The sequence below is a fragment of the Fusarium falciforme genome, chromosome 12 (genome assembly GCF_026873545.1).
Source record: "Fusarium falciforme chromosome 12, complete sequence".
Lineage (NCBI taxonomy): Eukaryota > Fungi > Ascomycota > Sordariomycetes > Hypocreales > Nectriaceae > Fusarium > Fusarium falciforme.
In genome coordinates, this window is record NC_070555.1 from 2,201,299 (window position 1) to 2,223,520 (window position 22,222).

At 51.6% G+C, this 22,222-nt stretch overlaps 9 protein-coding genes and 1 pseudogene across 10 annotated transcripts, besides 1 other annotated feature; 5 read left to right on the forward strand and 5 right to left on the reverse strand.

The window, feature by feature from the left end:
• Nucleotides 1-769: 769 nt before the first annotated feature.
• Nucleotides 770-2,281, forward strand: NCS54_01447900 (Hypothetical protein; the record flags this gene model as incomplete). Its single annotated transcript, XM_053159628.1, has 1 exon — nucleotides 770-2,281. The coding sequence occupies one exon, from the start codon at nucleotides 770-772 to the stop codon at nucleotides 2,279-2,281; it is 1,512 nt and encodes a 503-aa protein (XP_053015603.1).
• Nucleotides 2,282-2,882: 601 nt separating this feature from the next.
• On the reverse strand, nucleotides 2,883-5,056 carry NCS54_01448000 (Hypothetical protein; the record flags this gene model as incomplete). Its single annotated transcript, XM_053159629.1, has 4 exons — nucleotides 2,883-2,947; nucleotides 3,445-3,813; nucleotides 3,871-4,786; nucleotides 4,832-5,056. 4 exons carry the CDS (start codon nucleotides 5,054-5,056, stop codon nucleotides 2,883-2,885), a joined length of 1,575 nt encoding a protein of 524 aa, XP_053015604.1.
• Nucleotides 5,057-6,926: 1,870 nt separating this feature from the next.
• Nucleotides 6,927-8,537, reverse strand: NCS54_01448100 (Ysc84 domain-containing protein; the record flags this gene model as incomplete). Its single annotated transcript, XM_053159630.1, has 2 exons — nucleotides 8,318-8,537; nucleotides 6,927-8,236 (listed from the first exon to the last, which is right to left on the reverse strand). The coding sequence occupies exons 1-2, from the start codon at nucleotides 8,520-8,522 to the stop codon at nucleotides 6,927-6,929; spliced, it is 1,515 nt and encodes a 504-aa protein (XP_053015605.1). The 5' UTR covers nucleotides 8,523-8,537.
• A 1,499-nt stretch (nucleotides 8,538-10,036) lies between these two features.
• NCS54_01448200 (Carboxylic ester hydrolase) lies at nucleotides 10,037-10,518 on the forward strand (the record flags this gene model as incomplete). Its single annotated transcript, XM_053159631.1, has 2 exons — nucleotides 10,037-10,344; nucleotides 10,401-10,518. The coding sequence occupies 2 exons, from the start codon at nucleotides 10,037-10,039 to the stop codon at nucleotides 10,516-10,518; spliced, it is 426 nt and encodes a 141-aa protein (XP_053015606.1).
• Nucleotides 10,519-11,400: 882 nt separating this feature from the next.
• On the forward strand, nucleotides 11,401-13,342 carry NCS54_01448300 (Multifunctional fusion protein; the record flags this gene model as incomplete). The annotated part of the gene is made up of 5 exons (XM_053159632.1): nucleotides 11,401-11,520; nucleotides 11,572-11,679; nucleotides 11,738-12,033; nucleotides 12,093-12,161; nucleotides 12,223-13,342. 5 exons carry the CDS (start codon nucleotides 11,401-11,403, stop codon nucleotides 13,340-13,342), a joined length of 1,713 nt encoding a protein of 570 aa, XP_053015607.1.
• A 345-nt stretch (nucleotides 13,343-13,687) lies between these two features.
• On the reverse strand, nucleotides 13,688-15,103 carry NCS54_01448400 (Amidohydro-rel domain-containing protein; the record flags this gene model as incomplete). Its single annotated transcript, XM_053159633.1, has 1 exon — nucleotides 13,688-15,103. One exon carries the CDS (start codon nucleotides 15,101-15,103, stop codon nucleotides 13,688-13,690), a length of 1,416 nt encoding a protein of 471 aa, XP_053015608.1.
• A 692-nt stretch (nucleotides 15,104-15,795) lies between these two features.
• NCS54_01448500 (Hypothetical protein) lies at nucleotides 15,796-16,338 on the forward strand (the record flags this gene model as incomplete). The annotated part of the gene is made up of 1 exon (XM_053159634.1): nucleotides 15,796-16,338. One exon carries the CDS (start codon nucleotides 15,796-15,798, stop codon nucleotides 16,336-16,338), a length of 543 nt encoding a protein of 180 aa, XP_053015609.1.
• Nucleotides 16,339-16,499: 161 nt separating this feature from the next.
• On the reverse strand, nucleotides 16,500-17,928 carry NCS54_01448600 (annotated as a pseudogene). The gene is made up of 5 exons: nucleotides 17,608-17,928; nucleotides 17,062-17,542; nucleotides 16,763-17,005; nucleotides 16,619-16,708; nucleotides 16,500-16,564 (listed from the first exon to the last, which is right to left on the reverse strand).
• Nucleotides 16,500-17,928: a sequence feature.
• A 1,224-nt stretch (nucleotides 17,929-19,152) lies between these two features.
• On the forward strand, nucleotides 19,153-20,878 carry NCS54_01448700 (MFS domain-containing protein; the record flags this gene model as incomplete). The annotated part of the gene is made up of 4 exons (XM_053159635.1): nucleotides 19,153-19,663; nucleotides 19,713-20,138; nucleotides 20,199-20,567; nucleotides 20,646-20,878. 4 exons carry the CDS (start codon nucleotides 19,153-19,155, stop codon nucleotides 20,876-20,878), a joined length of 1,539 nt encoding a protein of 512 aa, XP_053015610.1.
• A 593-nt stretch (nucleotides 20,879-21,471) lies between these two features.
• On the reverse strand, nucleotides 21,472-22,165 carry NCS54_01448800 (Hypothetical protein; the record flags this gene model as incomplete). The annotated part of the gene is made up of 3 exons (XM_053159636.1): nucleotides 21,472-21,498; nucleotides 21,566-21,917; nucleotides 21,969-22,165. 3 exons carry the CDS (start codon nucleotides 22,163-22,165, stop codon nucleotides 21,472-21,474), a joined length of 576 nt encoding a protein of 191 aa, XP_053015611.1.
• Nucleotides 22,166-22,222: the final 57 nt, after the last annotated feature.

Here is a 22,222-nt window from a genome sequence, read left to right on the forward strand (position 1 = left end):
TAACCAATAAACTGGGACAAAGTGGTCACAAGACACGGCACACAGGTCATTACGCCAAGCCATTACCATCTCCCAATGCTGGCTATGTACGTTGTGAGTCCAAACTCGTGCTGGGCAACAGAATCATCCCTCCCTCTGCATAGCTAACTAGTGAGTGTAAATCCAAGTCGGCAAGGCCAGAAATATCAAGATGATCTCCTTTAACTTGTAAATTTTAAGACTTTGGGCCTCCGATAACGTAGACGTTGGCAATCCGGCATCATTGCCTCCTAGGGAAGTTCGTATCGACAGATCTTCGTTAGCACAGCCATTCGCAAAATGACTCGGACCCAAGACGCCTTATTCCGGACGTGCAGCATTGTGATAGGAGCCTTGCGCAGGCACGCATGGATATGTTATCATAGGTAGGCTCAGCTTGCACGGTCCCAGGTCATCCATGAAGGTGGGCGCAGGATAGCGTTCGCCTATTAGCCGAATCAGGAAACCAACCGCCACTCAGTGAGCCTCGCTCTTATTAGCTGGTCGATAAAAATCTCATGCTCACAACCCTCGCTATCGCCGTTAGTCCCCGCATCTGCCACACTAAATCAAGTCCGGCTGGTCTGGCCCCCCTTTCCCCGCGTTCGCCGTGTGTTCCGGGATTGTCAAGAACAACATAGGCTATGAACCGGTCTACTTCAAAAAGGCGGCTTTCCCAGGCTATCGAGGGCTTGGCGTCCCATGTCTTCACTCCTCATACTCTAGACTACATAACACCATCACCTCCACCATGAGCGCAAAGGAGAAACAGGCAGTGGGCCAAGGCCCTGTGCCTCCTCCCAAACCAGAATCCATCATCGGGGATGTCATCGTTATGGAGAAGCCCTTTAGCGTCTGGTCTGCCATGGCCATTGGCGCGTCAACAACCAACACGGCTATAGGAGTCATCCTAACCATCGGATCGATCACCGCCAGTGGAGGCTCAGTCACTCTTTTCTGGGGCTTCCTCTTCATGGCAATCGTCGGACTCGCGTGTGCAACAAGCCTGTCCGAGCTGGCATCTGCTCTCCCTGATGCTGGAGGCCAGTACATCTGGGTTGCGGCCCTTTCTCCCCCCGGGCCACGTCGTTTTCTCTCATACGCCACGGCTCTCCTCAGCTGGGCCGGAGCTGTGTGTACCGGCGCCTCGGTCTGTGTCGTTGCGCCCAGCTTGCTCTTTTCGCTGGGAAGTCTTCTCAACCCTAGCTTCCAACAAGATCCCTGGATGGGCTTCGTCGCATATCAGGTGACCAACTTGGTAACGCTCGCCCTGAGCGCCTTTGAGCATTTGCTGCCGAGAATCACAAAGGGCATTTTGGCCTTTACCATGTGCCTCTTGGTCGCTCTGTTCGCGGGCCTTTTTGCTGCATCGGATGAGAGGCGCTCCGCCAAAGACATCTTCACCGACTTCTACAACGTCACAGGCTGGTCAACCGGCGTGGCATTCCTGATTGGGCAAAACGGCTTGAACTGGGGCTTCTCGTGTCTAGATGCCATTGTTCACATCGCCGAGGAGATCCCAGATCCCAGCACCAATGTACCAAAGGCTCTCATATTGACAATCATTGTTGGATTCGTCACTGGACTGCCTATTGTCCTGGCTTTCTGCGTCAACCAGACCAACTACGAAACTCAGAGCTCGGCCATGGCAACTGTGTACGTAGCATTCGGAGAGAGCAAAGCTGCCGCCATTGCCTTTCAGATCGCCATCTTCATCTCGACCGTCGGTGCAATGTGGGGGATTCACGTCTGGCAGTCTCGCCTTGCGTGGACCATTGGTCTCAACAAGGGCTTCCCCTTTTCGAAGCATATCGGCAAGGTGATGGGTGCACCTTTTCACACGCCAATCTATGCTCTGATTTGGTCGGCTGCATTCACAAGCCTGCTGGGTTTTCTCTACCTTGGATCCCAGACGGCCTTCAACTCGCTGGTATCTGCTGGCATTCTGCTCCAGTATGCTAGCTATGCCATCCCAATTGTCTTGCTCTTGAAACATGGGCGATCGCGGCTTCAACATGGTCCATTCTGGTATCCTCGGCTTGGGCTACTGGCCAACATCGTCTTTCTCTGCTGGGCTCCCATCGCTTTGGTGTTTTACTGCTTTCCATACGCCCTGCCAGTCGAAGCCGGCTCCATGAACTACATCTCGGCTGTTCTCGCTATTGTTGGTCTTTTGATTGTTGTCTTTTGGTACCTATACGCGCGCAAGAACTTTTCGTTCCCTGAGCTCGGCGCAAGCCGCTGCATCGAGGAGGTTATTTAACCTGGTCTACAATTTAGTTATTCAGAGAATAAATATCCAGTACATATTCACCAACTTTGGATACATCAATGTGTTATAGATTCTCATATGAGGTTGTGAGAAGGATATTTAGCATCATTATTGTCATTACAACGCAATATCCAATAACTAATAAACTAATCACTGCTTCTGCTTTACGCTTTGGTATTACCTACTATGGTTTAAAACTAAATGATCCGTAAACTTGACCGGACGCCGATACCGCTTCTCACACCAGGGACAAAAGTAAAAGCCCTCGCCATCGAGGAATTTCGCCATCTTAGGAAAGTTATCTCGGGTTCCTGCCAGCTTCTTGAGCCGATCGAGAAAGGGCGGTGGAACCTCGTTGGGTGGCACGCCAAATCGCGGGTTCGTAGTCTCCAGCTGCAAGGCTTTGCCTATATACACGGGCTGGTAGGAGGTTGGTATTGAAGGGTAGGGTTTGGGAGGAGGGGGTGCAGGGTTTCCAGTTGCCATCGGTGCTTGGCATGAATTGGGCTTGGGTGCTGGTGGAATAGGAACTATGGGAGCATGAGCTCTACTACCGGGAGGTGGGGGTGGAGGTGAAGGCGCAGAAGTTGCTTTAGCTTGGAGTGGCCGAGTTGCTGGTGGCCGGGTTTCCGCTGGGATCGGGGGTCTGGGCGATATCTGAGATATTTCAGGTTGAGAAGGACTAGTGGGTTGATTTGAATGATCCTGTAGATCCCGGGATGGAGGTAGTCGGTGGTGGTGGAAGCCGGGTGTTACAGGGCCCTGAGGATGAGGAACTTGAAGGGGCCGCCGGTTAGTTGGAGGTTGAAATGGCGGTAGCTGAGACTGTGGCGCCTCTGACCCCGGAAGTGGTCCGGGGAATCCCATATAAGTAGACCTCGTCATCAAGTTTCGAAGGTCTATTGTTGCGTGGTTGGGTAATGTGTGCTGAATATGGTGGACGTGGACAGGAGTAGGAATTTGGACTCGAGGATAATGTCGTTCGTTTCTTGAGGGTGGTACCCGGCTGACACCCTGGGTCGTATAACTTGTAAGAGGCATTTTCGGTGCTATTGTGGGTTGTAGGGAGTAGCTCTGCCTCGGGGCAGTGAAAGTATTGGGCCTGGTATTCTTCATCTCAGCTACAACAGAATGCCTGGGGTCTACCGCCATACTGTTGTCTGCAGTTGGCGGTTGACTCGACTTGGTGGGCTGATCTTGATCATCCATCTCGTCTTCGGAGCTGGATATGGAAATTATTGTAATGTCTTCCGCAATGGGCTGGCTGACGGGGTTTATTGTGGTTGCCTCAACCTGGGGCTTTGAAGAAGTCCCAGGTCGGCTTTCGCCGGGGGTCAGTGGCATAGAAGCTGGAAGTGTAGCTTCTGGTCCATCATTTGCGGATAATGGGGCTTTCTCTCCCACGGCGGTGTTTTTGGGAACATCAGCCACAGCCTGTTCTGCCTCTAAGCGAACAGATGTGAAAGCGGGTTTGGGCGGGCTGTCGTCTGTTACGCATAGAGGAGGGTTCTCAGAGTCGCTTTCTTCGATGATACCATTGTTAGCAACTCGAAAACATGCCTGGTTGATAGGAATCTCACCCGAAGAAGCCCATGAATCCTCATAGTCCTCATCCGCAAACTCCGTCTCTTGCTGTAACCTCTTCCGAAGGTACTTTTTTGCAAACTTCAAGTTCGGCACAAGCCGTGAAGAAGTTTTAAAAACATTCAACTCCTGCAAGTCACTCGCCTTGACCCAAGCAGCAGAGGCTTGGTCGGGAAAGTCGCGTCTATCGAAAAACAGGACGGGAAACTCTCGGTCCATCGCACGAGGCCCGTCATGTTCGTAACCTTCCCCCCACTTGAGATTTTGAGTATCGGGTTCACATCTCAGGCAGTCTGGCGTTTGATTCATCAAGCCGAGTTTCTCAAGGGTGCTTGAAATTCCGAAGGCTTCGAGACCTATGTGAGGGAGGACCAGGGCGGGAAGCCAGTCTTTTGTCGTTTCCCAGTAGGCCAGGTAAATACGACCAGGAGTCGGCCTGGTGATTCCGCTAAGCCTCCGTTGCTTCGGACTCCGCCTGGAGAGTTCCTTTTCTTTGACCTCGGACTCGTTGGATTCATGTTGTCGTTTCTTCGGGCTCGGTTTATCCACTTTGCATTCGGAAGAAGGCTTCTTGCTGGCTTGGCTGACCACCAGAGCAACGGAATTATTCTTCTCCGCCAACTCGGCATCGCAGTCTACAACCTCAACACCAAAATGCTTGACGACTTCCAGGCTTGTGGGGTACCATGGAAACCCATGTTTGCGGCCTTTGAGATGCGCTGCTGCACCTCTCAAGGCAGGATGTTGAAAAGCTTTCTGATGCTCGTCACAGTGCAGAATATACCACAGCCCGTCAGAAGATGGAACCTGCACGATGAAATGTTTAACCGCGGCATTTCCATCCTGAAATACCTCATCAAATGTTACGCGTCTCTTTGCATGTGATTGCTGCCTCCGCGGACGCAAGTTATGCTTCCCTCGTCAGAATAGTTACCAACATGATCGCGACAAACTTACTCCTACAGGAGCGCAGACAATCGTGTCCTCGACGTGAGAATCGGATGCGTCGGATGGTGGTGATGGACTTGGCGGAACTGGTGTTATCTCGCTTTTCTGTTGGGGAATCGGATCCTGGGCAAGACCCGGAGAAATGGGAGAAATTGGGACTGTTGGTCGGCGGCCAGGGCGGTCCAGGAGCGTCATTTCCTCGGCAGCATGGCCTGAGCAGGCATCAAGCGCCATTGTTCAGAGGTTTGGTTGCCAGCAGTGAAAAAGGTGTGGATTACACGTCTCATCGAGACGGGGGAGGAGCATTATCTATATCACACCAAGCCCGGAGAACCCGACTAAAAAATTATTCCAAAAATTGATTCATCATAGGCTTGTCATGTCCATCATAGTTCGTAATTAACTCACCACCCTTGCTTGAACGAGGGTTGGGACTTTGCTTCGCCATCACACAACCAACAACATCTTGGGCCGTCAGGGCCTCGCTATTGGGCGAGCTGCCCCTTTGCGGGGCAGATCATCGCGCTGCAGGTAACCAATGTCATGTGTGAGATGGGTCCAACGACTGGGGATGGCATCAGGGGACCCCTGGTCTGACGGTGTGGTTGAGCGAACTTGGCCGCCAATTCGGCGAATTAGTTGCGATACGCATGAGAGACGGCGAAAGGGAAGAGGTGGTAGTAGAGTAGCAGAACAAACGGGGAAGAAATTAGGACATTGGAGGTTATCTTGCTCCTTTGAAGCTCCCAGCACTTCTCAAAGTCAGCAATCACCCCATCTTACGGCAGTTCTGTTGGCCGTTGATTGTCTGTTGGTGGCTGCTGGTGGCAACACACACCGACAGGGATCCCAATACGCGACGATATCTGTGCGTGTGGGACGTTGCTCACCCATGATTCAGGACAAGGTTCGGTCTAGACTCGTATCGGCTGGCCCGTGACAGGGCGGGGGCGATGGGAAACCCCCCAGCCGAATGCCTGCTCGAACCGGTATCAGGTTGAGGTTATACTTTGAGACCAATACAAAAGGAGTGAGACAGGCACGACAGGGTTCCGCAACCACACTCTGTATGAGCTGATGTGAGTGCTCTTTTCAGGTTATCATAATGACAGCGCCAAGAAAGGGCAACGGCCACAACACCCACCGACACATACCGTACAGGCATTAATGAGTGTGATTTGGGAGACGAATCATGTCTACTCTCAGTTGAATCACCGGTAGGGCTATACTTGGCGTTGAAACCAAAGCCAAAGTCACAATTTGCTGCAGAAATGACAGGGTCCATCGGAGAATATTACTCTATTAGTTGATCGTCCGTCTCCATCTCTTCCCACCCGCACCCTGATTCGTTCATATCCATCTCACAGCTACCCTAAGACGAAAAAGGATCATCGGCGAAGCTACACTGGCATTAGAGGGGGCACACATTATTACTGGACGGAGATAATGCGCAGCTTACAAGGTGTTTCCAAGACCGTCGTCGCAGACGGTCCTACCCTGGACTTGGGTGCATCCTGCTCCTTCGAGTTGGAAGCGGCCACCTGGACCTCGATTGTTGCCTTGGGGGGTTGGGGCAGCGATGGCCAGAGAAGAGAAGATGAGATAAACGATGGCTGAACACTTCATCTTGACGGTGTGGTTGAGGGTGGATGTTGAGGGTGGAGGTGAATATGGAATTGAATGAGAGACGTCGGTGTAATAGAGCAGGACCGGCCTGGAAGAAATTGAAGACGATGAGATAAGTGATCTACACTGGACTGAAGATTTAAACTTCGGGCGCAATCATTTGGTGTTATATACTATTTTCTTGAATTCTTTGTGACATCCCAGGGTGTATTCTTGGCGGCCTGAAACGTTGATGGGACAACCCCTTCGTTTCATCAAAGCGGCTGAAAACAAGCGAGAATCAAAACAGCGCGTCGTATTCATCACTGGACGCGTCGTAAATGTCATATATATTTGTTCGGTCTATAAGTACAGTAATATTGAAACCAAAACGCATGTCTTTAGCCAACCCTGACGCCGTGCCATTCGCCTCTTCCATTTGTCTCAATAATCATGTCAAACTGAACGACATTCGAAATCCATCAATGAAATCATTCAGTTACTTCGCTTCCGTGTCTTTGAGACTCACGTCCTCAAACTCGAGGTTGGCTGTGGAGGCTCTTGGTGGTAGTGGCGGCGGCACCCTTGTCGGAGTTGCGCTCCGAGGCTGGGCTTTTTCATCATTGGCCGACGAGAAATTGTATTCCCCTTCACGGTGAATAATGCCAGTCTCTTGGGCACTCCATGGATTCCCGTTGGTGTGGCGATATGGACTGTCGGCATAATCCATCTCGGCAACATCTTCGTAGATACTTCGCTCATCATCCTGTGCTCCATACTTGAGACTGTCGGGGGTGCTTGCGATTGAAGTGACGATGACAGGATCTGTCTGTGTTCCAGCCTCGGACGTTGTGTAGCTTACTTCCGTGCTTAATCTTGACTTGGGTGATGAGGCGAAGCTGTCGCGATTGCTCTTAACAGCTGTCTCCATGCTCCGTCGGTAGAATTTGTTGTAGACTGGACTTGTTGGGCTGGGGTTATACTCGAATTGTTGACTTGAAGGTCTTGAGTGTGTTGCAGCCTCGCGGATCTCAAGACCTTCCTTCTCCAAGGCGAGCACACCGTATGGATCTGGATCCTCGGGGTCTGGGATGCCAAAGATCTTGCCCTCGCCTGGAGCATCGACGTCGACGTCGCCTGGCGCAGGTTGCCCTTCTAGCTCTTCCATGAGCTCTTCATCAACATCTGTTCGACCTTCTGCAGCCTTCAACGTCTCCATCAACATCTTGATCTCCGGTGGGGGATGACGCGCCTTTCCAGCCAAGATGTCAGCGACACGTATCTCCTCGCCATAAAAGCGCGCATTCTCATCCGTCCGCTCAATAATGATGGTACCATCGACTTGAACACCAGCATAAAACCCTCGCGACTTGAGATAAGTAAAAACAGGCCTGTTGACCTGCTTCCACTTGCCGTCATTCTCCAAAACGCCACCAGCTCCGACGGGTCCGGCGACGGCGCTAATCTCGCCACCAAGCGTCGCCCGAATCTTTGTAAACGCCTCAAGAGCCTTGCGATTGTTAATCACCACAACACAATCGTAAATATCGACTCCGACGAGAAATCCAAGTCCGGCTGTGTGGAGCATGATGCCCGATGGGGGAGACCAGGTGCCGTCTTCTTTGCGGGCTACCAGGACGCCGGATCCGCCGGCTCCGGAAACCCAGAGGCCGGTGCGCATTGTTGTAAAGATTGCGAGGCCGACGGCGTTTTCTATGACTTTTTGGGGAATCTTTTTTAGGACTCGTTGTTTTTGCTTGGGGCCTGCTTGGTCTGCTGGTTTTTCTTCCTCAGTGTAGAAGCCATCCTCTGTCGTCATTGTCAGCTCAGCTCAGCTCGCTCTGACATCAAGGGTGTCATCTCAATGAGGCTCGGATGAGGTATACTCACTGCAGAATGATCTCAAAATCCTGGCTGCCTTGTCGCTCTCCTTATCCAACGTCGTAGGCCAAAAAGCCTCACTCCCAATCCGATTCGAGAGTCTATTTATGGGCGCACCCAGCTTATCAGCCCATCCCCATACCTTGTCGAACCCCTTCTTGCTCTGGGTCTTGGTCTTGTCCCAAGACGGCAACTTTGACGTGACCTTCTGCATCGTGAATGATGGTATGAGTGTGTGTAAATTAATCGATAAAGAGCTTGCGTGGCCATGCCCGCCTTTATACGGGACGCGAAGCTTCCGCCCGTTCCGAAAGGTTGACGCTACATTCCCCAACTGGCCTATGACATAACGCCTCGCAGTCGCCGGCTGCAGAGAAACTTGGAAGTCCAAGGTAAGATGCACATGATCCGCAACGGCGTTGATAGGTTGGTTTCTGGCACTTTGACAAATGCGCCCACGACAATTGCACGGAACCTTCTGTGGCGGATAGTCCGGATCTAATTCTGCGTCTACCTCTGGATTTTTCTAAGAGACCAATGACGCAACCGGCCGAGTTATTACTAATTAATAGTTTATAATTCAACGACAAGCCACCTAAGTGCCTTTGAATCGCCGTTTTTCGAGTAGAGGGGCATGGATTGGACTACGAGAAATGGGGATCTAGCTTCCATCATGGGCTGAAGGCTTTACGATGACGGCGCTATGATTTGGAAACCTATAATGTAGCTTGATGTTATCTGCAAATAATAGTGGCAGGTCGCCTGGAAGGGTTGTCACACAGTCTATGGGTAGGCTTTCTCAAGGTTGAGGGCGGGCATGTTGAGAAGACCCAAGCTGAGCGATTTCCGTTCTCTAAAATATCGCTTGTCCCATTCGGGCTGCCTCAGAAATGTGTTTGATTGTCAGTAGTCGCCCAGGTCGGCTCAAGCTCAACGGGTAGCAAAGACTCAATAGGATGCAGGGTCAGTAAGAGGACGGGGAGAGAAAGATCTGAGTTCTTGAAAGCTTCCGAGAGGAGAAGCAACTTTAGTCTTGTATGGTCCGCCGCCAGATGGGATCAACTGTCATAATTCAATTCCTACTCGAGCTTTCACCATTTGGTTTCACGTTGATATCGCGTCAAACCGAACCCCGACTACCTACCCACCTTAGGACAAGTAAGATGTGCCGTAACTCAGTCAACAATATCCGCTAAAAGCTCTTGCATCTATTCTTTTACTTCTAGCCATATATGTGCGTGGAAAATGCCCACAATCGGGATGTTCATGTTAAAGTGGCATACTTAAAGCTATTGTAGGCTCACGCATTGCTTTCAACCATTTTCTTCCCAGGTGGCCAAAGAGCCTGTTCACCCACCCCTGGCTCAGAGGAGTATCTGTGAAAATCTATTTCATCTCTCCGCTGCTACTCTCCCATCTGGCGTGGGTCTCCCCAGGGCTTGGCTATATGTGTCAAGAGTATATGTCTGCTGTGCATCCCGCTAGTTGCCAACCTCCTCTCATCCATTCTGCATGCCACTCTCTTGGTTAGAGTTTGATTACGAGCCAAATACTATCTGATATATCATGATCTAATATCCCAAGGATTGAGACTACCGGGGAACTTTGGCGCTAGGCGAAGGGTGCCCCTGCTTTCCACTACAGCCAGCAGCAGGTCAACCTTCTCTTTACCAACTTCATCGAGCAAACCATCAGCTACTTCCCCCAGGTTGGGCACTCGATAAGACCATGAGAATGACTATTGCGGCTTGTGATGCCTTGGATGGAAAGTCGGACGGTGTCGTCTCACGGACCGATCTCTGCAAACTCCATTTCGACATTGACGACGTTGTTGGGGAGCCTTATTCATGCGACGCGGTTGAGTCCAACGGGTCACTACGAAGCCACGTTGCCAAGAGCGCTGCCACACCGGCGCAGAGCGACATAGTCATGGTCCAAGCTGCAAAGCTGATCAAGACGTATCTGAACGGACCTCATGACTCGGACGGCCGCCGCATCTATCTCAGCTCTCAATGCGGCTCGGACCTCACCAACGTGTATCCACAATATAACATGGATACCGAGAGATGGGGGTTGACATTGGCCTCGCTAGATCCGAGTGGGTGGCTCGTTTTTTGAACCTCCAGGACACGGCCCTGCTAAGCGACTTTGGCAACGTCACGTATGATCACTTGAGGAAATGGATCACACTTGGACTTCAGACGAACTGACCTGATATCGCACCTTTTCAGTCAGCAGGGGGCAAGATACTTCATTTGCACGGCGAGAGTGATCCTGGAATTCCTGCTGGCTCTTCGGTCTACTACTACGAGGCCTCATGTACCCATCACTAGGATACAACGAGAGTGTCTCAAAGCTCAATGACGTCTACCGCTTGTTTTTGATCCTAGGCGGAGCACATTGCAGCCCAATTCCGAACCAGCCAGGAAGCGAATGGCCACAGGATACTCCACAGACGGTGATTGACTGGGTCGAGAATGGAGAAGCACCCTAGAGGTTGAACAGCACGGGTGGGATTGAAGAGGTTTGCCGTTGGCCGTTGAGGCCGCTGTGGTCGAACAATAGTACAGATTTTGAGTGCACCTATGAGCAAAAGTCGTTGGATAGTTGAATGTATGAGTTTGAGGCCTTCAGGGTGCCTGTTTTCTGGCGGTGAGCACCGTTTGTGATAATACTACAACTCCACCATGTGTACTACACAACCGAGCAAATAGGCTGAACAGGTTTATGGTCTTGAAAGAATAGGGTTGTTTGGTTCAAAGAACAACCTGGGGTACCAAACTGCAGTCCTCGCATAAAATTGTGAGAAGACGGGACGGTGAGATCTGCGGCGACCATTCGAGTGGGGCATGGATAGACTCCGGTCGGCAAGAATCCGAGCTGTGGGGAACTTGGCGGGAGTTTTCGGCAGCCCCACCTCGCCGGATTGATAGCTTCGGTACTCGGCCCGCCGCCGAGTAGAGTTGGATTGGTCCGGCTATCTCTAGGTGCCTATGGAGGTGGGTTTAGATAAATGCCCCTCGAATGAAAGCTTGCTAACAGCGGGAGCAAAAGGCAAAGTCAGGAGCTGTTGTGTTATTCTGATCAGTAAAATGTCTTTCCAACTCATCAACCGAGCTTGTCGTGCTCATGGCCCTCTGACCCAGCGGCTGGTGGCACCAGCCAGGGCATTTGGCACTTTCAAGACGCCGCCCATCCGCAATGAGCCCAACGTATGTAAGAAGCTTTGTCATCTTATGGTCTTTACTCACGAAAAGCCCTAGCCATCCTATGAGAAAGGAAGTAAGGAACGTCAGGAGTTGCAGAGGGCTCTGCAGTCGCTCAAGCAGAAACTGCCGGTTAAGCTGCCGCTGGAGATTTCTGGTCAGAATGTGAGCGAAAAAGATCTTTTCATCTTCTCCTGCGTGAATAATGCTGATTCGCGGTCAGGTTAAGCACAGCTCAACAGCCTACCAGACAATGCCGTCTTCTCACCAGACAGTGCTGGCCGAGTATCCCTTGACAACATCAGAGCAGGTCTCAGAAGCTATCGAGTCTGCCCTGGAGGCTAAGAAGAAGTGGCAAGACATGTCTTTCAACGATCGCGCTGCTGTCTTCCTGAGGGCTGCCGAGTTGATTGCTACCAAGTACCGCTATGAGATAATGGCTGCGACCATGCTGGGACAGGGCAAGAATATCTGGCAGGCAGAGATTGACTCGGCCGCCGAGAGCTGTGATTTTCTCCGGTAAGAATCCACATTAATGTGCCACAGGAGAGATTTGTGACTGACTGACTGTGTCCAAGGTTTAATGTGCACTACGCCGCTGAGCTATTGAAGCAACAGAACACCATGAACGATGCTGGTGTATGGAAGTAAGTTTCTTGGGCTCAAGAACCTATGCAGTATGAAGGATGAATACTAACAGAAGAATAGCCGAACGGAATATCGTCCTTTGGAGGGATTCGTCTACGCCATCAGTCCCTTCAACTTCACCGCCATCGGAGCGAACCTGACAGTCGCCCCAGCAATAATGGGCAACGTAGTCATCTGGAAGCCCTCCGACTCGGCCATCTATTCCAGCTGGCTCCTGCAAAAGATTTTCCAGGAAGCTGGTCTGCCCAAGGGTGTCATCCAGTTCCTGCCCGGCAACCCAGAGACAGTGACGGATGCCGTGTTGAAGCATCCCGACTTTGCTGCCCTGCACTTTACGGGCTCAACCGATGTCTTCCGCTCCTTGTATGGAAAGATCGCCGAGGGAGTTGCCTCGGGTGCTTATGTGAGCTACCCACGCATCATTGGAGAGACAGGTGGCAAGAATTTCCATCTGGTCCATGGCAGCGCGGATATCCGCAATGCTGTTGTCAACACTATCCGTGGCGCCTTTGAGTATCAAGGCCAGAAGTGTTCCGCCACCTCGCGTCTCTATGTCGCCGAGTCGGTTTGGCCCGAATTTAAGAAGGACTTGATTGCCGAGACGGAAAAGATCCAGGTTGGATCGCCAGAGGATTTCAGCAACTTTGTCGGTCCAGTTATTCATCAGCGATCTTGGGAGAAGCTTAACTCTGTCATCTCCAAGGCCAAGGCCGACAAGGAAGTCACCATTCTCACAGGAGGACACACGGACAAATCCGAGGGATGGTACATCCAGCCTACCATCTTCCAGACGACTAACCCGCACCATGAGATGCTCAAGACGGAATTCTTTGGACCTTTGCTGACGGTTTATGTCTACCCGGATGCCGAGTACGAGCAGACCTTGTCTCTGATTGACAAGTCCACCAAGTTTGCTCTCACGGGAGCCGTCTTTGCTCGTGATCCAGACGCCATCAAGGCTGCTGAGGAGGGTCTTCGCCCGTCTGCTGGAAACTTCTACATCAACAGCAAGAGCAGTGGCGCAGTAGTTGGACATCAGCCTTTTGGAGGGTCCCGGGCCAGCGGAACCAACGACAAGGCCACGAGCACAAACTTGATCTCTCGCTTCACTAGCATCCGAAGCATGAAGGAGGATCTTGTCGGGGCGTACGAAGTTGAGTACCCTTCCAACAAGGTGTAGATATGAAAGTGAAATATGTAGTATTTGACTTGCATTCTACCTGGAACTGTTAAAACATGATTTGAAGACCTACCTGTGCATGAATAGATATGTATCATCAACCAAGAATGCAGTATGCATTCTGCAGCAGGATAACTCAGTCTCATATTGGGTTTTTGCAAAGGCTTGCTTCATGTCGTTGGCGGTCCAGGCCATGATACTTTGCAAGTGTTTAGAGCCCCTTCCTTAGGAGACGTCGTCAAGATATATATAAAGAAAAGAAATCAACTCTTCTCGCATCCGATGTTGCGCAGCAAAAGTGGCCCATGATTAAGTTCAAGAGAAACTATAGCAAAGTAAATCAATTTAGATGTGGCCTGTAATCCCTCTTCCTTCCCCAGGCAGTGTAAAGTCCCTGTAGTTTACATCTTGGACGACGCTCTCCAGCTTGCTTGCCACAACCCGACCTTCTTTGAAAATGGCCAAGAAGGACGAATTAGCATTATCTAGCACTGTAATATCCTCTAGAGGGTTGCCAGTGAGTATAATAAAGTCGGCAAAAGCACCTGCTTTGATCTGACCTAAGCGGTCCGTCATACCCAAGTAAGCTGCAGCATTGGTGGTAGCTGACTTGAGGATGCTGGCTGCAGGGAGCACCTGGGACCTGATGCTAAACTCTCCCGATTGAAGCGGGTGGAGGACACTGAGCAGGTCTGAGCCGTAGCACATGGTAACACCGGCCTCGTGAAGGATCTTGAGCGATTCCAACCCAGACGCAAGAACTTGGCGGTTTTTTGCCTTTCCAGCCGGTGTCAACAAATTGTCGAAAGGCGGCTTGTCCGCAATCTCATAGGCTTGGTACACCACGAGAGTGGGCGTCACCACAACATCCTTCTCCTTGAGATACGCGGCCGTTTCTGAGTCAATAAAGTTCCCGTGCTCTATCCCTCGGACGCCATTGTCCACAGCATGACGGATTGCTTGTGTTGTGTACGCATGGGCAGTGACATACTTGCCAGAATAACCGGCCGTGGTGGTGATGGCACGAATCTCCTCAGGGGTAAACTGTAGCATCGACAGAGGATCCGTCAAGGTTGCCACTCCTCCTCCGCACATGATCTTGATAAAGTCTGCACCACGACGTATCTCGTCTCGAACGGCCTCGAGGCACTGCGGCACACCGTCGCAGACGCGTGAAAGACCAGGAAGGTCGCCTCCGCAACACTTGTGCTGACTGCCCTCGTGGCGGCTGCGGAAATCGCCGTGGCCGCCCGTCTGTGATAGTGCTTTACCTGCGATAAAGAGACGAGGACCCTTCACTAGGCCTTCCACGATGGAGTCCCGAAGTCCAGCGTCCGCACCGCCTGTATCGCGGACGGTGGTGAACCCGCGGAGAAGCATCTCGCGGGCAAGGTATGCTGAACGAAATGCTAGTGTGCTGGCCTCGGTCGCGTACATGCCCTTCAGTGTGACATCTCCAGGCGCCGCTGTCAGGTGAACATGGCAGTCAATAAGTCCTGGGCAGACGAAGTGGTTGTGAAGGTCTATCGTGGTGATTCCTTCATTGCCGGGCGTGGGTTGTTCAGCCCCATTTTTCCAGACGCCAGTGATGACGCCGTCTTCGACTTGAAAAGACGCTCCGTAGTGCACTTCCGCTGCCTCAGGGTCAACAATATTGGCGTTGGTGTATAGAACGGCCTTCGTGGACGGCGAGGGCTCCCAAGGTCTTTGCTTGATCACGCTAGACATCTGGGAATGTTGATGGGAGCTTGATTGAACCATGGTGAGTTGAATCTACTTCGAAATTGGGAGATTGGGGCGCCGGATGTTTGACCTGGATCGAGTGAGGATGATACAATGGCTCATGTATCCAGGGGATGTAGTACACACATCGCATCGGAAATGGGGCCCTTAGCTCGGCTTCGGGAGGTCGGATATCTGCCCTTGGAGAATGCCAACTTGCCGACACTCGGCCCTGGGCCGAACCATCCCGTCGGTGCTACTTCAGCCGTGAGGACTTTAGTCAGCGAAGCGAATGAATGGTGCGCCGAGTAAGCAAGTGATGTTTCCGTCGGATCACTACCGGACAACGTGACAGGGACTTGTGGCCGCGTTCGCTATCGACCTAATCAACGAAACCAGGTAGGTTCACCGATGCACATGGTCGGACGGCTCTCCGACCGCTAACTGATATCTGCGCCCTTGGGCACACCTTGCTCCATCCCTTCTCCGGAGCTGTTACCTCCGCTTTTCCGCAGGCTTGCTCACTTCTCAGATACGGAGATGGGTACGGGGCGACTGGGCCTTAACGGATGAGTTCCCGTCGGCCTGATCCGAGCTGCCGCGTCCGTTGTTACGTCAACAGAACATAACTTCCATACGTCGACATCTCCCTGTCCATCTCATGCACATCTGTTGTGGACGCCTGTATCATTCCAACTATCTGCAGTTCCCCTGAGGCCCAGCTCGACACTATGTCGCAATCTCCAAATGTCAGCGCTCTCATCCAATTAGCCAGCGACATTCACAAAAACAAGTCACCCGAAACGATCTTCAAGTCACTCGAAAACACTGTAGCTGCCCTCTTCGGCTACAGTTTGTTCACCGTCTTGGTTTACGATGCGAAATCATCCACCATAAGTCGCGTATACTCAACGAGACAGGATGTCCAGCCCGTCGGCGCCCGCAAAAAGGTCACGTCAAGCCCTTGGGCGCAATTGGTCCTTAAGGATGGACGGATGTATCTCGGGTCTACCATCGAGGACATGAAGGTCTTTTCCGAGTACGAGTTCCTCGCCACGATTGGATGCGAAAGCGTTTTGAACGTTCCAATTCGAAGTAGTTTGAGTGGAGAGATCATTGGAGCATTGGCTCTTCTGGGAGAGCCTCACAAGTACGATGGTGCGGATCAGAGCCTGGCGGCGCTAGTCGCCGTTCTTGTAGCTGGCGTGGTGGAGGCATCAAGGGATGAGATATTGTCACGGCCCTTTGATTCGGCCAAAATGGAGACAGTTTGAGCCTGGAGATGCAAGGCTGTAGGTTAACCCGACTACTTGACATATTCTAGATAGTTGTTGGTAGAAATAGGGCTTTACGTGACCTATAAAGGTTGCTTCAAAGCTCTCTATCGCAAGACCCTCCGGACACATGCTGCGATCGCTCCAGCAACGTAACCTACATTGCTCTCATTGAGGCCTGCCATGGAAATGCGGGAGTTCTCCGCCAAGTAAATGTGATAATTTTCTGCTGCCGATCAGCACTTTCTGACTGGCTCTCAAATGGAGATGTACGGCATACCTTCAAGATCTTGAACAATTTGCGGGGACAGCCCCAAGAAGCTGAACATGCCAGACTGCCGGACAATATGCTTCCAGATCCCTGGAGTAGCTATGAACCAGTTAGTTCTGTCCCCATATTGACTATGGTATCTTCTTGACATACCGTGTGCATTTAGCTGGTCATATAAGGCCCATCTCATTGACCGGATACGACTGCTCATGATGACAAGATCTTCTTTCCAGGTGGAGAACAGTTCCTCGTCACTTAAAATGAGCTGTGCAATCTTTGCCCCGTATGCCGGCGGGTTCGACACCTCAACACGTTGAAGCTTCTCCAACATAGAAAGAGACCTCGCTGCGGCATCCTCTGTCGAGGCACAAGCCAGGACACACCCCACGCGTTCACCTGTTTGAGGGTCAAGTTTCAGCCAATGACATAATTATGAACCCCCGTAATCTTACCATAGAGACCCATGTTCTTGGAAAAGGATACACAAACGATCGCCTCGAGTTGTAGCTCTTGAATGAAATGTCGAATAGCAAATGCATCTTGGTCAAGACACCCCGAGTTGAATCCGAGATACGCCGCATCAAATACCGGGAACAGTTCACGTTCCTTCATCAACCTGCCGATTTCCCGCCACTGGTCTTCTGTCGGATCGAAGCCAGAAGGGTTATGGGCACAGGCATGGAGGACGAATACGGATCCGGGTGCGGCGGTACGCAGGGCCTTGAGATATGAGTCAAAGTCTAGCCTCTTCTTATCTTCGTTGTAGTAGCTGAATGGCCGACACTCGAAGCCAATACTGGAGAAGACTTGGGTGTGATTTGACCAGGTAGGCTCTGGAATGTACACCTTTGGCCTGACTGGGTAGCATCGAGCCAACAAGAGGCCCGCCAAGTGTAGAGCACCAGTTCCTGATACGCTCTGGCATGTGGCCACCTGGAACGTGCTTGGGAGTCAGTCTGGTGGATCGAGGGGCGGAGTTATCGGGGCTGCCCACGGACCTTTGACTCTTGCTCTTGGAAAAATGTCTTGCCAAGGACGGCCTGAGCAGCCGAGCGGCGGAAGCCAGCGAGCCCAAGGATAGGCAGATACTCGTGGTTCAGGCCCTTCTCATCAAGGCGCTTTCGAGCTGCGCGCACAGATGGCAAGACCCATGGCTGGCCATGCTCATCCCGATATGTCCCCTGTCCGAGGTTAACTTTCTGAGGAAAGGGGTCCCGAAGGTACCGAGCTGTCAAGGCAAAGATGGCATCTGCTGGCACTCTGGGGACGGAGGAAAAAACGGACTTGGCTCCGCTCTCAAGTGCAATGGCGTGTGGCATCTCAGAAGTAACGGTTCTCACTTGGGTAGAATTACCTGGATCATCTCGAGAGCTCTGTCAGAAATGTCTATGCTTTTCATGACCGGCAAGGTTATTGTGATGATCAGGGGTTGGTCGGTTATAGACCGAAAGGTGGTGGCATAGTCGGCTCAGGCCCGAGTAGCGGGATTTGCCGCCATGGAAGGCCGCCAAGCCGGTCATTAGCCCCGGGAGTAAGGAACAACAGGTAATTGACTTGGGATGAGACCTCGAACTGGACAATCAAGCACTGCGTAGCCTTGAGATCTGGTCATGGGACCAAAGATGGGCAACACGCCGGCGTTAGGCGACCCTGACATCCCCATCTCAAGTAGAGGCTTCGGTAGCTAACGTGAAAGTTAGAGCTTCTCCAGCGTAGCATATTTGCGTGAAGGAACTTTACTCGGGCTTTCAATGGGGCTGCACAGAGCCGCAAAAGGCTGGTAGGCTTCCTTGGACGAGCCGAGGTCACCGCCGACTTGAGGTAGCGAATACTCCGAAATACAGGGGAAGAGTTATTACTTCTTGTGGACACTGCATAATCTATACTGAACTAGGCAGGTATGAGAGGTAGTGGCTCGGGTGGAATGTTAGTATGCCAGCTCCGTACCTCGTGATGTTTTGATACGACACGGAATGCCTATCTGCGAAATTTGTTATTGTTTGCCTCGATAGTCTAACCTGGCTAAAGACGCATAGGTCTCCTGATGCCCTCCTGACGGCTAAAAGATACTCGGTAGAAAATCTGGAGCCTCTAGCCGACGGATCAGTTTGAGCGAATCATGGGAGATAAGTCATCCTTTGGTCTGGCCTCGGTGACGGTCCGCAGCCGAGAGCTGGTGCCCCGGATGCCCTTGGATCCTCCCCGGATATGGTTCCACCGGTTATCGCTTATCCCCATACCCCGCAATCTAACTAGCGTGATTCCATGGTGGTGGGAGGATTGGGATAGTTAATCCTTCGGCAAGGGGTTCTCTGTCTTTGATATCGCTGATACGGACGTCACAATGATGACGGTGTCTTTTAGAGGGTGCCAGTAAAGCTAAGGATGAGTGTAACGTGTATTTATTGGCCTTAATCCGCGAATTTCGGAACTTGAGCTGTCCTCGGCCACTGCCACCATCTTCTCCACCCCCTGCTCAAACACCACTGTGTGACGAAGCTTTAGCACCTGAACCATACTTTATTGCCCCTATCTTGCAAACCATGCGTCATTCCATGGACAAAGAGTCCTCTCTGAAGGCCCCTTACCACCAGGATCCAGCTGAGAAGGGCGAAATCTTGCCAGATGACGTTGCCGTCACAGCCAACGAAGACAACGACGTTGTCCTTGCCTTCATCACAAACCTCGATCCCGCAATCAAGGATGAACCCATCTCGGCTAAAGAATACCGCAGAGTGCGTTGGAAGATTGATTTGTGTATCTTGCCTCTGATGGCTGGGACTACGATTCTTGCTGCGGTTGACAAGAATGTCATCGGTAATACCGCCATCTTGGGCATTTTGGAGGACGCCAACTTGACCGGACTCGAGTTCTCTTGGATTGGCAGCCTTTTCTTCTTTGGATATCTGATATTTGAATGGCCAATGGCCTACTTGATTCAGCGATTCCCCGTCGCCAAATTATTGTCTGTCACGGTTATGGGCTGGGCCATTCTCGCCATGTGCACAGCAGCCACGCACAATTTCGCTGGTCTCGCTGTAGTACGCTTTCTAAGTAAGCACTCCCAAGCACTTGGTGCTTTTTTCAACTGACCTCTGTCTAGTGGGTGGCCTGGAGTCCATCGTGTACCCAACTAATAGCATTCTAACCGTCATGTGGTGGACTCGAGCCGAACAGCCTGTCCGCACCGCGATTTGGTTCAACACATTTTCGACTGCCTTTACGGGCATCGTTAGCTACGGCATTGGACGGACAGACACGAGTCTGTCCCAGTGGAGGCTGCTGTTTCTGGTCCTCGGAGGTTTCACCGTACTCTGGTCGGCTCTGCTCTGGGTTTTCCTCCCCGATTCCCCTGTCAAGTGCTGGCAACTGAGTGATAGAGAGAAGTGGGTTGCCATGCAGAGAGTCAGGGATAATAACACCGGAATTCAAGATACGACGTTCAAGTGGTATCAAGTAAGGGAGCTGATTATCGATCCCAAGACATGGATGCTTGTCGTGTTTGCGGCCGCTCAAAATGTTCCCAACGGTATGCAATTCTGTCCACAGGTTGTCTCATATCCTAATACCACTTGCTAATCTTGAGAAGGCGCTATATCCAGTTTCTCTGGTCTCATCGTCCGAGGTTTCGGCTTCAACACGCTTCAGGCCATCTTGATCAACCTCCCCACCGGTGTACTGGGGACCTGCTTCCAGATCATCCTGTCGATCCCTTCCGCGAAACTTAAGGGCTACAGGTGTATCATCATTGCATGCGCTAACCTCGTTCCACTGACCTGTGCCACCTTGCTGTGGCAACTGCCTAGAAGTGATCAGCATGGTCTTCTTGCTTCATATCTCTGCTTCTGGACATACTTTACCCCATACGTCCTGTCCACTTCGCTTCCTATGGCCAACACGTCGGGACATACCAAAAAGGTCACTATGAACGCTCTGTGGTTCATTGCCTACTCTCTGGGTAATATTCTAGGCAAGTTACTTGTTGGTCCCTGCAACATGTAACAAGGGGCGTATACTAACAGCTTTTCCCCTCCAGGGCCCCAGGCTTTCACATCGCGAGATGCGCCCGCATATACTGGTGGTTTTATTGGGTTGCTTGTCTCGATCGGAGTTGCGACCGCTTCCATCTCCGCTTATGGGATACTCTGCAAGAGGGAGAATATGAGTCGAGACCGTAGCGGTTTGGGGGCTGATAGCCAAGGCGACCAGAACGAGGCCTTCACCGACATGACCGACAAAGAGAAGCCATCCTTTCGATACACATACTGAGGTGGCTCGTATGGACATGAGGGAACAAGATACCGGTTTATCAGTGGATGGAATCGGTGCAGGAAATGGGCAGCTATAACCTAGGGCAAGATTGAGCAAGTTGAACACTGTGAGTCGATTGTAACATATGCCTAATTCCATCCTCAGTTCTATCAAAGCACCTCAAAAAGCCACGTTCTGTGGCCTTGGTTAAAACGGCTAAGGGTCGACAAAGAATCTCTTCCAAGATCAAGCGCCGAGGCATACAGCAGCTTAGCACTGAACTAACAGATTGGACTGATCCTCTAAATTGCTATTTTTTACACACACAAAACGCCCAAATGCTATACCAATGGGATAGACTCGAATGTAGTTAGGATATGTGCCTCAAAACGCGGCACGAATCTCTTTGTTGAGTACACACCCTAGTCCAAATGTCGGCACAACTCGAACACACCGGATAAGCCCCGCCGATGGAAACTCCGCCTGGACCCTGGACGCCTTCTCCCTCCACGAACTCCTCCGGCCACTGTAGTAGTCCAGGCCAACAAGATGTGCTGGGGTCGCAATACTCTGCGTCAACATTGGCACCGTCATCTGAGAAATTGTCCCCTTCATGTGCTGGCTTGCTGTGATGAAGTCTGGGACGGCATCAGCTAACCAAGGGGCTAGGCAGAAGGACCCAAATATTGTAGCTGAATCCCTCACCAAAAACGCCGACACCGCCGCTTTGTAAGACCGAGATGGCATGGTGATGGTCTTGCTGTTTGTGTTGTCACTACCATACATGTTGGCGAACTTCAGGTCTTTCCAGATACCCAGGGGTACGTTGACTGCCGTTACGGACAGGAACGTAAGTGTTCCCATTGAAATTTGGCTGACCTCATCGCCGAGGGTTTCTGACATGTTGGCAACGCCAAAGGTGGCGGAATACAAGCCGCAGACCAGGGTGAAAGGCCGACCGAGCATAAACCTCCTCGGATGGAGGGCGGCGCAGGCAATACTATCCTTCAATGCACCGGTCAATGATTTCTGGCCTGATAGTTTCTCAATGACAGCGCTTTTAAATCGTTATTAGACGCCAATCAAGTGTTTTCCACTGGCGACTTGCCGGTCTATGATGGTGATGGCCGGCGTAAGCAACGCTGCGGAGACGACAGCAGCAACAGTGTCGCTGGCGAGTTTCTTCCAGAGCGGAGTTTCATGGCTATCCTTGGTAGTTTGGTGAAGGGGGCCGGGGCCACTTCTTTCCATGTCGGTGTGGGAGTCGTCTTCCCACCAGGTTGAGAAGGCATGCTCAAGATACATGGTGGAATAATCTGGGGCTTAATTATTCGGTTCATGTTGAAGTAATGGATCTCTTTA